At 43.0% G+C, this 14,202-nt stretch overlaps 1 protein-coding gene across 1 annotated transcript in view; it reads left to right on the top strand.

The window, feature by feature from the left end:
* ralyl (RALY RNA binding protein like) overlaps positions 1-12,418 on the top strand; it is a gene marked incomplete at both ends in the record, with an annotated part of 43,344 nt that extends 30,926 nt beyond the window's left edge. The window contains 6 exons of the mRNA XM_079234420.1: positions 2,336-2,411; positions 3,411-3,458; positions 4,453-4,631; positions 9,330-9,446; positions 10,914-11,083; positions 12,386-12,418. Coding sequence (XP_079090546.1) covers positions 2,336-2,411; positions 3,411-3,458; positions 4,453-4,631; positions 9,330-9,446; positions 10,914-11,083; positions 12,386-12,418 — 623 coding nt within the window. The remainder of the gene's footprint in view (positions 1-2,335; positions 2,412-3,410; positions 3,459-4,452; positions 4,632-9,329; positions 9,447-10,913; positions 11,084-12,385) is intronic.
* Between the last annotated feature and the right edge of the window lie 1,784 nt (positions 12,419-14,202).

The following is a 14,202-nucleotide window of genomic DNA, read 5'->3' as shown; positions in this document are numbered from 1 at the left end:
CCCTTCAAAAGCAGACTTAAACGATTAATCAAATATCAAAAGAGTTCAGAAGATGTATCTGTCATTCGACGCTACAATACTGCTGTAATATGGACGTATTTTCTCCCCATCACCCAGACTAGGAAAAGAAAATCTTGAAAATCAGGTATTGATTGCTCCAGTGGACTGAACTCTTGAACCGGACTCGTCCTGCTGGTCTCAAGTGGACTGAAGCTCTGCTCTGGTATAACGTCTGTCAGCCTGAGGACAGAATAGCAGGGATCCGGCTCAACTAACTGTTTGTGAACCATATAGTCCCACTTTCTGTCGCCAGGCAAAAATTGATTTTTAGATTGCTTGAGCTTTTGGATGCCAATTATATTTAGCTGGATTGATGTGGGCTAATTAAAGGGTCGGTCTCCCACTTTAAGTACACCTTCAGGTTAATAAGCCAAATCATAATTATCTCCTAAATCGGCATCACAGTCAATCCCATAATGCTCACACACACTCACACATTCATACACACACTTATACACTCATTCGGTCATGCGGCTCTGCCTAAAAAGTCTGCGTTTTAGCATGTCTAAGTAGGCAGTATACAAACAGACCGGGGTTTAATCCTATTTCTCGGGAGAGCAGCCACTGGGAGGAGGAGGCAAGAGTTCGCCTGAAGCTTATTTTCACCCCAGTTCTACTCCCAGGGACTTGTTTGGTATTTGGAGGGACGGGGAGGCGAAGGGCAGGGCGTATGCATACATTATTTAAGCAAATGTGCATTGCTGAAAGAGACCAAATGATAGTGAGAACTTGGCTGCATGCAAAAAAAAAACAATTTGTGAGAAAGGGCCTTTTACAGTGATCTATGCGCCGATGCCACTTAGCCGAGGCTAGCTTTGGGTTTGGTCTCTCGGGGGCACTTTGTTTCCTGGTACTCTGCTCTCGGACTATGAAGTGACCCGTTTGAGAACCTCACTGCATGCAGATGCTTGCAAAAGGTTGTGTGTTATCACAGACACAAAATAAAAGCAGTTCCAGTTCTCAAAAGTGAAGCCAATGCTTTAAACTTACCTTCTCTCTGCTGGCCAGCAGGGGGCGACTCCTAAACATGAGTTTATGGTATAAATCTCTAGTTTCAAGTCTTCTTCAATACAGCATGATGTTCATTTAGTAAATTATGGTCCATTTAGAGTCAAATAGACCAGATAGACCGGATCCGTATACGGCGTCCCTGCATCGCTTCTCCGCCGTCTGAATACGGTCACTTCCATTCAATGGTTGCAAAAAAACAAGATGGCGACGCCCCAGACTCCAAAGTGGAGGCTTCAAAACGTCAGTTGCTCCAACCACGACTACGGCAACTTCTTATGTACAATTTTTTTTTTTACTGTTTTTAAAGCTCTTACATCGGATAAGAATGCGTTTTCTGTTTTAATATATATTTGTTATATATGTATATATACTCAGAAGTGTGATTCTTCTGCACCATTCTCTATGTGACTTTTTGGATACAGCCTCATTTCCGCATCCATATCATTTCCTTTTCCTTTTCGTTGCCTTTTGAGGGTTTTACTTTGGACCAGGTGCTTGTTTTGACCCGCTGGCTCCGCTCCCGGAAGCCACTCAGACTGTTCACAAAACACAAGGACCTTGCAACACCCTTGGCAATGCCCAGATAGCGATTTGAAAAATGCATCGTCACTGACTGGCCTGGTCATAAAACCGGTGTGTGGATATATATATTTTTTTTACACAAAGACCAAACAACCGGCTATAAATCAAAGCTCCCCAAACATCAAGCTTTTGCTAGACTTCTTGTCGGTGTGCTTTTTCTTTTTCATTGTTTTTATGTGTTCAAGGATCCTCTCCTGCCTCGCAGCAGGAATTTAATTTTGTAATCGTCCCAGTGCACGCGAACAACGTCTCCAGCTTTGCCTCCAAAAATTGGCTCTCTTGGTGCACCTTGACATTAGTGAATGTGTTCTGCAGTACTGCTGCTTTTCAATTTTAAATGTCTCAGGAAAAGTTCATTTTTACAATAGAAATGGGGACAAAGCTTCCGGGGAGCTCAAATAGATATTTTGCTCTTTATTATGTTCCCTGTGTGCTCAGTCGGGGCTTTGAACTGTAAATCAGCACCGTCAACATCACGAAGAGAGGAAGTTGTCTCTCTTTCACTGACACAGCTCTCTGATTTTAAATTAGAGTTCACTGCAGCAAAGAAAATATTGGTGTTGATCATTATTGAATGAAATTCTACTAATTATACCCCTCATAATGTATTGTAATGTTCATGAATTGAGCATCTAATGCAGGAATGTCTGACAAGTGAATTGTCTGTGTGTTTTTTTTGCAGACATAAATATGGCCGGCGAGCCAAAGCCGTACAGGCCCAAAGCCGGCTCCAAGCGGCCGCTCTCAGCTGTTTACAGGTAAGACACACACACACACACACACACACACACACACACACACACACACACACACACACACACACACACTCCTTCATATGCAAAGGTGCAGCCATAATTATTAATTTTGAATACAAGGTTTCTTATTATATTCATTAAAAAATATATTTATATATTCTAATTGAGTTTGATGCTCTCCACATTTTTGAGTCTCCTGGTCGCAAAACAGATCAAAGCAGAGCTTGTTTACTGCGGTCTGACGTGACAGTCGGGCAGACGGGATCTTTTCTTCTTCTCCTTCTATTCACTCGGCCACATTTGTGCGTTCTCGTGATAGTTTGTCAATTAGCAAAGTATATTTCCCCACCAATTAACTTCCTTCTGAGTTGTTTGTTTTGTTGCATTGCTTGTCTTATTCTTACTAATGTGTTTGTTGTGGGCTTTGTGTTTAGTATTGAGCCTCATTTGCATTGTATAGCTGTGGCTGTAAACAGCCAGCATGTAACGCGGTAATTGTGCAGCAGCAACAGGAGGAGCAGAAAACCCAACGCTACAGCACTCTCCCATTGAAATAGAAATGCATTAACCCTAATTAGAATTCCTGTGAAAATAGCAGCAATTTAAAACGGCTCCTTCTTCTCTCCTCTTTTGTCTTTTTATTTTATCTCTGCCTAAATTATAAATGAGTTGTCATCCTGAGCGTGCAGCCTACTTAACGTTGATTTTTCCTCTCCAGGGTCTAAGAAACAATTTGACTTTCATTCTCCGACTGTATTTCCCCTCTGAAACGTCTTTGTTGATGTGCGGGCCTTGCACGCCAGTATGGTTTAGGCTCGCTCTTCACCTGCGGTGAGCTTTAAGCAACAACTAGAGCGTGTCCCTTCCAGTCAAAACAGCTCGAGTTTGATCTGCTTTCTTTTGACAGATCCAAAATGGCTGCTCTTAAAACAACCCGTCTCTCTCTGTCTGTTCCTCCCCGTCTGTCCTCCCTCTCCGTGTCTCTGTTTGTCTCTCTCACAGCGGTTATGAGTTTGATTACGAGTACTACAGGGATGATTTCTACAACAGGTATGTATCATTCACGTTACGTTGTCACACATGAGATTGAACCAGGAAACTTAACTGATCGTTAGCCCCTGAAATCTCTCCTAAGTAACATTTACTGTCAAGCTTTCTCTTCTCGCACTGTTCACACTGCTAACTGGCAGATTTACCGCTCAAAAGTCCAAGTCATTTTTATCAACAGTAGGTTTTAATGACGGACAGAGACAGAGGAAAGCAGACGTTGCAAATCTGACCTTTCTATCTACCTTTTGCTAGCAGATTTTATCAGCTTTGAATTAAGCTAACGTTAGCTTTTTAGCTTAGTTGGTTGAGAACATCGTCTCTGGTTGACACAGCTATGCTCTGATTGGACGATGCCCATGTAGGGGAGGCGCTTAGCGAACATTCAATAGGTCCTCCATATAGATTCTTGACTTTTCCTCCTTAAAAGTCTTCCTCATTAGCGGTAACTCACGAACCTTCCCACGTAGAGACGGCTTCAAATAGCGAACTTCAAAATGGCCGAATAGATCAAGCATGCAAATTGAAAGAAGGAACACTTGTTTTCTGTGTCATGTATCCGCCAGTGATCGGACTGCTTATCTGCAGAGACATTTTCTAAATGTCAAACTTGTTGAGAGCCGTGACAGTCAAAGCTGACACCTTCATTTGACATTTAGCGCCCTCCGCTTTTCATCTTCTTCACTTCCAAAAGATGGCCGACGGGATTATTTGCATGCACGCGGCGGCCCGGGCAGTCGCATCGAAAGACGGATAGTTGTAGGTTTCCGCTGTAATATCTGCCTTTTGTTTAATGTGTGCCGTTTGAGAGAAATCCATAAAAAAAAGTCCATCATGGAATACAATACTGGGCACGGATAATAGGCTTTAGAAAGAGGTGCCGGTGAAATAAACCGAAGAAAAAGCAGATGGACTTTCCAAGTGCTTAAGGGCCTCTTATAAAAGACAGTAAAATAGAAGTGGAGTGTAATATTATATATTTCTTTCTCTTCTTGAGGCTTTTTGACTACCATGGCAGAGTGGCCCCTCCACCGAGAGCCGTGATCCCCGTCAAGCGCTCCAGGGTGCTCGCTCCCTCCTCTCGCCGCGGGAAGACTTCCTTCCCCATCAAAACAACCTCCTCTTCCTCCTCTTCCTCCTCCAGACCTCCCACGTCATCCTCCTCCGGGCTCAAACGTACGTACAAATAAGGTGCTTTTTTTATTTTTTTTATTTACTTATCTTGTGTACACTTTACTCCCCAGCTTTTACATTCATTAATTTTTCAAAAAGTGCACCACCTAATTACGCTAATGGCATTCTGTCATTTTCACACACACATACACACAAAAACAACCCTGAAGGCTTAATGCAGATCTCAAATGATTCTGCTGGGCTACTTACGTCGCTGCAAAAAGCTATTTAATTCACTCCAGCGGCTCACAGCGAGCCACACCGCAATGTAGAGCAAAAGCACTAAAGCGCAAACACAAATATAATCCGAGCTTTGCCGAGCAGCACCCATTCAGCAAACAGAGCTGTTCCTGTCACCCAGGATCCGTCTGGATCTCTCGTCCGCTCCTTTTTGAGTGACTGCTGATGCATTTTAACGTCCTAAATGTAATTAATGTGACATTGGAGCCATCTCTGTGGAGCCGCGGTCAGCTGTGTTTACCTAAACGTTCGACTCCATCCGTGGCTTGTGTAATTGGCTACAGTGTTTATTCCATTGTCGCCCGTCTCGGCCGGCGTTATCAGTGTTAGCAGCTTGGTCTGTGAGGAGGAGACCCATTTGCAATTGGTATTATAGAGACGGGGGGAAAGAAAAAGCCCATCTCTTTTTGGACGGAGTCAATGAATTCTCTCCTCTGTCTCAGCTGTGCTGCTGTATGTTTGGGAGACTAATTTGCCTCCAGCCGGCGCTGTGAAGAATCACTGCTTGTATCGACTCTGGCCGAGATGGATTGGACGGCGAAATGAGGTTCGCTCGCCAAAACAGCAGGGCGGGTCCACCTGGGTCCACCTGGGCTGCACTAGTAATAATTCATTTTTGGGGCCGGCGTTCACATGCAATGTTGATTGTCAGTTTATGACGGGAGTTTACTTATAAGGAAAAGACTTTTTAAGTTTAGCGCTATTTTGGAAAGTATTCTACATTGGAATATTTGAGTATGATTTAAATATAATCCTTCGCATTTGATTGAACAGCTCAAAAGTGGGCGAGACGGAGCTACGAAGATTTGCCGATTATTTGATGAATGGATTAATGGCATTATTTTTTGATTAACAGGAAGAAAAGATGATTGGATTTTGATGTTAGAAAAAACTTTTGTCTTTTTCTTTTGCATTAATTGTTAGGATATGATCTAAAAGGGTAAACATGAATTTAAAAAAAGGCATTCATCTTTTATTCTCAAGCACTCAAAATAAAGCAGTTTTTGTTCCTGGATCTTTTAAATTAGGCCATGATTAGGTCCTCTGATACGCAACTTAGACATCAAAAAGTCAGTGGTGGTGATACAGAATTAGAGCAACAACAATAATCAGTTAGCTGATCAACGGACAAAAATGTTAATACTTAATTATTACTAAGTTTGTTTGGGTTTTGGACAATCAATCGGAAAATTCAAAGCATCCCCAAGGGCACTAAGAACCTCTTTTGGACATTTATTCACAATATGCTGACAAGTTATTGACCAAATTAGACAAAACCTATTCACAGAGGCAACAATGTTAAAAGGATAAAAAGTTTTCTTCTCACTTTGTATGTTTTGTATGAAATCTTGTTTCAAAATAAGCACGTTTTGCTGCAGTGATATGAGGCTCTTAAAATAGTTTACACTGATCCTCCTACATCCTAAATCATGCAACATCCCTCCTACTCTTATTCAGATAATGATATCAAACTCAACGAGATAAAACACAGATGTCTTTTGAATTGTGTGCATGTCGTAGAGATGGTTTAAAATCCAGTTGCGCTGCATTATGTCTCTAAAATCTGCCTCACAGAATCCTCCTTATCGGACGGATTATTTAGAGACTGCATCATATCGGCATCAGCAGCCCCAAAACCCCGTGTCCGGTTTAATTATCCCACAGCAGTGATTCAAGAGATCCTCGCTATCGCTGAGATAAAAAATGTTGTGGGGTCCAAGAATGTTATCCATTACTATTCCCTCACTCTTATCTAATAATGCTTACTGGATAACAATGACACCCCCCTTTTCCTTTAACAGCAGCTATTTAAAGACGCGTGTGGATGAGATGGCGTTGGATCAGGGTGTGTGTGTGTGTGTGTGTGTGTGTGTGTGTTGTCTCTCTCTGCAGCTTGTGTGACTCTTATGGATAAAAAAAAAAAACAGCTGCAGGCGCCGATAAATTAAAAACTGTTCCACACTTTCTTATCATCAAAGTAAAGCTGCCCCGAGCGAGCTCTGATAATGCTGGAATAAGGAAGGGAGCGTACATGTGTGTGCATTCATGGATGTTGGCTTGTACGATACTGAGAAGGCGATAGAGATATTGTATATCAACTGTTTTCTCCTTCTTTTTTATTGTTTTGCTGCTTCCAGAAAGCTTCATTTCCTGTTTGCGTGTAGCTTTCGGGTCGATGGCTGCCTTTAAAAAAACAGCATGACACTCATTCTTGTGATTTCCACGCACACATATTATTTACATCAGTGGGTCTCAACCTTTTTTCAGTGGTGTATACCAGGTGGAATTTTTTTTCCAGCCAAGTATCCACCAGCGCAAAGCATTTTGGGTTGAAAAACAGATGTAATACACAGCATTGTGCCATCAGTGTCTGATTTAATATAGAATATATACAATTCAGTTTAAGAATTTACACGTATTTATTAAATCACAATTTTTTAAGGATTTTTTTTAATTTATAATCTTAAATATATATTTTTTAAATCTCAAGTACCCCCATTTGAGAACCACTAACCTGTATGATGCCTTTTCTCTTCTCTCTTTTTATTTCTTTTATCATGAATTGACATCTTCTCTAACCGTGTTTTGTTTCATGCACTGGTGCATCTGCATTGTGATGTGTTGTGGGTGTAAATATGCATCAAAGAATCCCAACTTAAAAAGCCGCATGTAGACACGATACCACACCAGCAGGGTTTTGATTCTGCATCTCCTGCTGCCTCCGGATTTTCCGGCTGCAGCTTTACAGGAACTCGTGGGTTTGTTTACCGAACCTGATGGGTGTCAAAGAGAATTTTATGTTTTCTCCTCAACTTCTGGGCTCTGTTTTCCCCCCTTCCGCTTCAACGACGACACGTTTCAGCTGCCGATGGGCTTACGAATGAGATTATCTTCCTACTTTAATGGTCTGAATTCTTTAATCTGCTCCGTTTCGAGCTGCTAAGGAGCACGCCCTCGTTCCGGCAGCCGGGGAGACGGGCAGAGATTGAATTAATGGCGACGTCCTCCAAATGCGTTTTTATTTTTCATTATTCGATATTTGCATACGACACGTAAAAAGGTTAAAACTCAAACTCTGGCACGATGCAGTTACGCCTTATTTACCCAAAGCCCCGATATGTATTGTAGCGTGCACTCGGAGTGAAGCAGGAATTATTCATGAGGCAGTAAACAGAAGCAGTGGGAAGCCAAATGTGTAGAGGAAAAAAAAGGCAATTAAAATACATTGATATATGATTGTCTTTTAATCCAGTTTAGTGTCCTAAACACAAGTGTCGAGCATCGATGTTAGATTTAGTCTTTCTTTAACAGATAAAAGCGCCGTGTTGCAATATGTTTCACATGCTTGTCGTTTCCTTTTCTACAGCAAAACAACCTTTCTGCAAGGCCAAAAACAAAATAAATGATGTGGGTATTTCAAATAGTCAATGAGCTGCTATTCCTCCATTTCAGACGTTTAGGGTTCCTACGTGAAATGAGTTTCAATCCATTTTACTGGGCTCCATGTGTGATATTTGTATTTGCTGTTTGGGTTTCAGTCCTGATGGTTTATTTTACGGCTCCCATAATGGTTTCATAATAGTCTCGGAAAGAAGTCGTTTGGTCCTGCAGAGACTACCATCTCATATGCTGAGATGGTAGTCGTGAGTTAATAAGTGTGTTGAGTTGATTAGCAGCTCTTAATTATCAATGCTATAAGTACTATAATGTTAGAAAGCTGGAAGCAAACTGCCACATTGCTAAACCTCAATGCAAGTCAATATAAATATGAACGAGCGTACGCTTGACTGGATTTTTACCACTTTACGTACGCTCAGCTGACCCTGAAACTGAGATTATGCTTCCAATTGATTAGATTTGCTTATTAAGGAAGTGTGCTAAGTGCTCCAAAATAATAAGCCACCCGACAATAAAAAGTGAGGCCGAGATCAATGAGATTAAACGTGAGCTGGACTACGTACCGCATCATTTTCCTGTGAATCCCTCGTGCAATTTAAGGCAATTTGCATCCAGGATGCGAATGGCGGACAATTAAATCTGCTATAAAGGGAAGCAAAAATAGAGCCTATACTATCAAATAAATAAACAAGGATTCCAATTTAAAATTCCTATTTGCAGTATGCACTAAGAAAGCAGATGCTATCCTGAAGTGTAAACAAGCTCCACGCTTTTTGTAACCGCCGACTGAAAGATATTCAGTTTGTTCACATTGAGCTGAAACCTTGAGGCGTACAATGTGCTCTAATCTTCAAGTTAAATTCAGCAGGTCCCCATTTCCAGCCGGATAACTTTTGCAGTCGGCCAGATTGAGATGTTCTTCCCCGAGGACGGTGGGAATCGGAGCGATGATACGATGTCCAAAACTAAGAGCATTAACAGACGTCAGCACGCGCCGCACGGATGAAATTAGGACGCAACTCAAAGTGACTATGTACCCGTCTCTGTGCTTCTGTCCCTCAGCGGTGAAGACGGACCAGCTGCAGACGATCAAGCGGGAGCTCACTCAGATCAAGTTGAAGATCGACTCTTTGCTGGGACGCCTGGAGAAGATCGAGAAGCAGCAGAGGGCCGAGTCCGGTAAGATATCCGACGAACGAATAGGAGACGAGGAGGAGGAGAGAAAGGGGAAAAGGACATCCACCGAGGCGGTGAAATTAAGAGCACACGGCGGGCATTCGTCTCTGTGACATTGTGGGAGATAAGAGCAATAGCGCCCTCCATCATAACAGCAGACGGGTGTCAACTTCACGCTGACTCTGTTTATATGGGAGGGCTTTGTGCATGACCTGCACTTGCGGGACCGTCCCAGAGCAGCGCGACCGTGAAGGTCGTTGAGACTTCATGTCACACGGCAAACGTTCCAATCATTCAGCCGGTTGCTATCGTTTATTCAAAATCTGTCGCTTTTTTCAGACAGTTGAACCCCAAATAAATCACGCGCACGTCTCGGTCATCCTCAAACCGTTGTGTGATGTGTTCGAAGAGAGAGAGAAAACGTAAATAGAAAGATCAAAGCCATTAGCTGTTATTGTCAAGGTCATTTGCCATAAAAAATGGTGTGAACTGCCCTTAAATCTTTATTGTTAGAGATGCTTTGTCTCTCATTTGTGTTTTGAATATAACTTTGGGCTGTGATTTTAGTATCAATTAGAAAAACAACAGTTAGCCAGTGGAGGAGAGCCAGGAGTGGTGAAAGCCGGTCTTTATACTTCGGTTCGGCAGAGTTTTGAATTTGCTGTAAACGGGAGAGAAACAGATTACTTGTGTCCATCCAGCCGTGCGTCGCTCAGAGTGCCGACTTCTGCCCGAAACCACGCTGTCGCTGAGTTTATGTGCTCCAAACCAGTTGATGGACTCGCGCCTTAATTTGCATTTATTTTTGTTGCAACATTTTTAAAAGTTTGGCTTCAAATTCACTTTGCAAACAAATAAAAAACACAACTTTTTGAGTCCGCTGCATATAAAGTCAGCGGAAGGACGGGAATGTGCCGGCGGCAGCTCAAATTGTCACAAACTGACGTGAAGACGCAGCTGTGCAAAAAAAATCCAGATCTTAAAGAATCTGTGTAATAAGTAAGAACGTGAGTTTCTGCTCTGAATACACACACACACACACACACACACACACACGCCCAAAGACACAAGCCCGTTATACAACGTGTAGCGTCTGCGGAAATCTTTCGGGCAGCCGTGACGTAAGCAGCTGATGCAGCTGCGCCCCACGTCATATTTAATTGACGTTACTTAAAAAAATATCGCTCCGAGGCAAAGATGTCTTTTTCGGTAAAAGAAATTAAATAACTCATCCCTCGACACCTCTCTCCTTGTGCCTCGTCCTCGCCTCCTTCGCTTGCATCGCCCGTGGGCGGGACTAAGCCATCAAAGATGTACAAACTGGGGAAAATGGGAAAGGCCCTCTGTCTACACATTATTCAATTATATGCGTATTTGGGTTAAAAAATAGATGCTTTGGCTCGCAGTTGTGCTCGGATGAACGGGAAAAGCGAAGGAAACCAATTCTCTGTGCCCTCCCCTCTCACTCAGAAGCTCAGAGAAAGTACGAGGAGAACTGCGACTCCCTGCACGAGGAGTCCGTGTCCGAGACGGCGGAAAACTCCGGGGAGGAGGCGGGCGACGGGGCGCTGGACGTGGAGGCGGGGGAGATGACCGACGGGGGCGAGGACGACTACGACGAGGAGGGAAACCACCATCTGGTGAGCGAAACGGCCGACAGGTCTGACAGGCAGGGAGGCAGCAATGCACTTTGGGGGATTTCGAGTGGGCGCGCAGTCTGCCCGTCTGAAAAAGTACATTTTTTTGGAGAATTATTCATGGCCACAGATCTGAGAGAGCCCGGGAGCCTCAACATGAGTGAATGGTGAGAGCGCCCGGACTGACAGCTTCTCTCCCTGTCGACCCCAGCTCAAACAGTTGAGGCAAGGCTCGTCCACAGGCCCACACACACACACACACTCTCACACAAGGCCTGCTGTGAATCTGAGTGTGAAGTGGTGTACGTAGAACAGTATGTAAAGGATTTTCTCCACAATGACCCTGAGAGAGTACCACCCGTATAGAAAAGCCAACATGAGCTCATCTCTTATGATGTATTATGAATAGAGGAGGATCTAACCTACAAAATATCATTAAATAATGTTATGTCGGCATATTGTACGATTGAACCAGCACATGTGACAGTTGAATCTATTATTATGATTATTAATCCAATCTATTATTTGGTCGTGGACTAATTCTTGCCACCATTGTTAGTGTGATGACACTGAAATGATTCATACTGTTCAGGATTGTCGTTTTTTTTTTTTTTTACTTGAAGAACTGTTGAATTCATCCATATTTTACTGAAAACGGCGTCCTAACTCCAAACTCACAGATTACACAGTGCCCAAAGTGTTCACCAATATTTCATCCAAGGCAAAATGAACTTTTGATGCACCCAAAAACATTGAATATGAATGTTACTGAAGCATCTAAACCAAGAGATTTAATTACTGTCTTCTTTTACACGGTTGTGTTCAGATCTGTGTCTGGCCTTCCAACTTTATAAAATAATGTTGTAGCTTTAAAACCAGTTATCTGTACGCTGAGGGCTCCGTATTTTACTGCAGTGAAAACATAATTTCTCATAATTCCTCACTGTTTTGTTTTCAAGTTCAAGCACCGAGGTCAAAGTAATCATCCTCGGTCTCCTCTGGGTTCATTGTGCCGTGTGGCCATGCTTTTTGAGCGAGCTTTCTCTCTTATACCGTATATATGTATTAGCCATTAAGCAGGCGGGCATGGCCGCGCTAATAGAAGACATTATTTACCCGGAGACGTGGCGGAGGTGATTTATTTGTTCCCTGAAGGTCACATTGATCACACATGGTGATAATGTACCACAAAGACTGTCGGTGCGGCTGCTGCTGTTGAGCGTATATCAGCGGTGACCTTTGGAGAAAGGTTCAAATACAACCTGCGAAACCACTGAATCCTATATTACTCTCTCTCCTTTTCAGATAGAGAACCACGTATCGGATATTGACAACTGAGACCAGGTACGGATCAATGCATGTGTGAGTCAATGTAAAAGTCTGCTGAAGCTCTAGTCTCTTTTTTTAAAGCCGTACATCTGATCCTCATCAAACGCCCAACTGTGAGCGTCTCTAAACATTCCTTAGTCGTCTCCTCAATCATAAGCTCGATGACATTTAGAGCGACCGGCTCCGCCGAAGGGCGTCTAATGCCCGAACTCAACAGAACGAGCAATGACGGCGTTCCAATGGGCCAGAACTGCCCGTAAACAACACGCATGTAATTGAATTGCGTGGAAGGGGGTGTGGATGAATGTGGAGGCCTGAGGTGAAGAGTTTGCCGCCTCTCTTCCTCTCGGAGAGCGAGGTAATGATGCGGTCGCGCCCTCGCTCGGCCGCGGCGCCGGCGCTCGGCTGTGTCACTGGTGATTCACCGCTTGGTGAGCAAAAGGGAAATCCAGAAAGTGGGACTGATCATTTAGTCTTTTCTGTCTTTTGACAGAAATGTGCATTTGATTCTGAGACCGGTTTCAAACGCCTTAGTATTTGTGAAAAAAAACAAAAAAACATTTTAATTTTATTGTCATTTCCATTGCCTTTTAATGTGAATGAATGGCGAGCGGTTCAGTGTGAACCCACCATTTAAATCTTTGATTTTATTTGGAAGCACAAGCTGAAACGGTCTCGTCTCTTAACAGAAAGCCAATACGTGTATTTCCCAGAAATGTCGAGCTATTCCTTTTTAAGATGAAACGCTATAATCCTGCAGTGAATCCTGCATCAATAACCTGTAAACACGAGCGATAGCCAGCTTAAAGGCATTGTTAACATTACATCCACGGCCTCTGATGATGTTACGGAAGCATCAGATTATCTTTTTTATAAAAGTTTGCACGCTGCTTTGGAAGATTTCGAGTTCCTGTTTCACTTCTAGTGGGATTATAGATGCATTTATCCCATGAATCTTTCTTCTTACCTTCAAAGAACCGTCAGCTTTAAAGTTGTTGTGTGTTTTTTTGTGTGCATAAGAGCAATAAGGTCCACAGCTTCCTTTTTCGCCCTCATCTGCTCCTCCAGATGTTTGGTGTCCCAGTTCTTTCCACCTCTTAAGAAACCGCGTTACACTTCAGCTTTCCATTTCCTTTCCACACGTCTGCCTTTTCTACATTTCATCCTTTTACATTGAACAACCTGAAAATCCCACTCTGAGAAAAAATGTGAATGTTTTGCTCGCGGGCCTTTAGCGAAGGGTAGAGAATCACAGTGAACCTCAATAAGTCATGTCCGGGAGGATTAGAGAGGCGGCTCCTCGGCTCCCCGAAAATATTTTTTTGCACTTCCCCCGAGAAATTTCGGAGGCCGTTCAAAAACGGACGAGCTTTAAAACTCGGCCTAATCCTCGTCAGATTCACAGCATTATAAATAGCCGCCGATGTTTGAGGAGGAGACGATGCTATAATGTGTTTTTAAATCAGTTTTCTCCTCCATCACTTCAGCATGAGGCAGCGGACACCCCCGGTCAGCGGTATTAGAATTCATCATCACCTTCAAGAGACAGAAAAAGGATCTCTGAGGGATCAAGACTCTCATTCTGGACTGTAAGTCGTGTTCAAGAGATGCCGAACCACATTTAAAAAGCCCAACTGTGCAGCTCAAACCGAACGACAAAATGTATCCGCGACTCATTTTAATGCATCGGCCTCATGGATGTTCTGTGCAATTTATATTTCATTGCACAAGGCCGACGGTATCATGTGCTAATCCTGTTTATGAAAAAAAAAAATAAAGCAGAAGGGAATGAA

The sequence above is a fragment of the Taurulus bubalis genome (genome assembly GCF_910589615.1).
Source record: "Taurulus bubalis genome assembly, chromosome: 18".
NCBI classification, from domain to species: domain Eukaryota; kingdom Metazoa; phylum Chordata; class Actinopteri; order Perciformes; family Cottidae; genus Taurulus; species Taurulus bubalis.
This window is presented reverse-complemented; position numbering and strand designations above follow the sequence as displayed.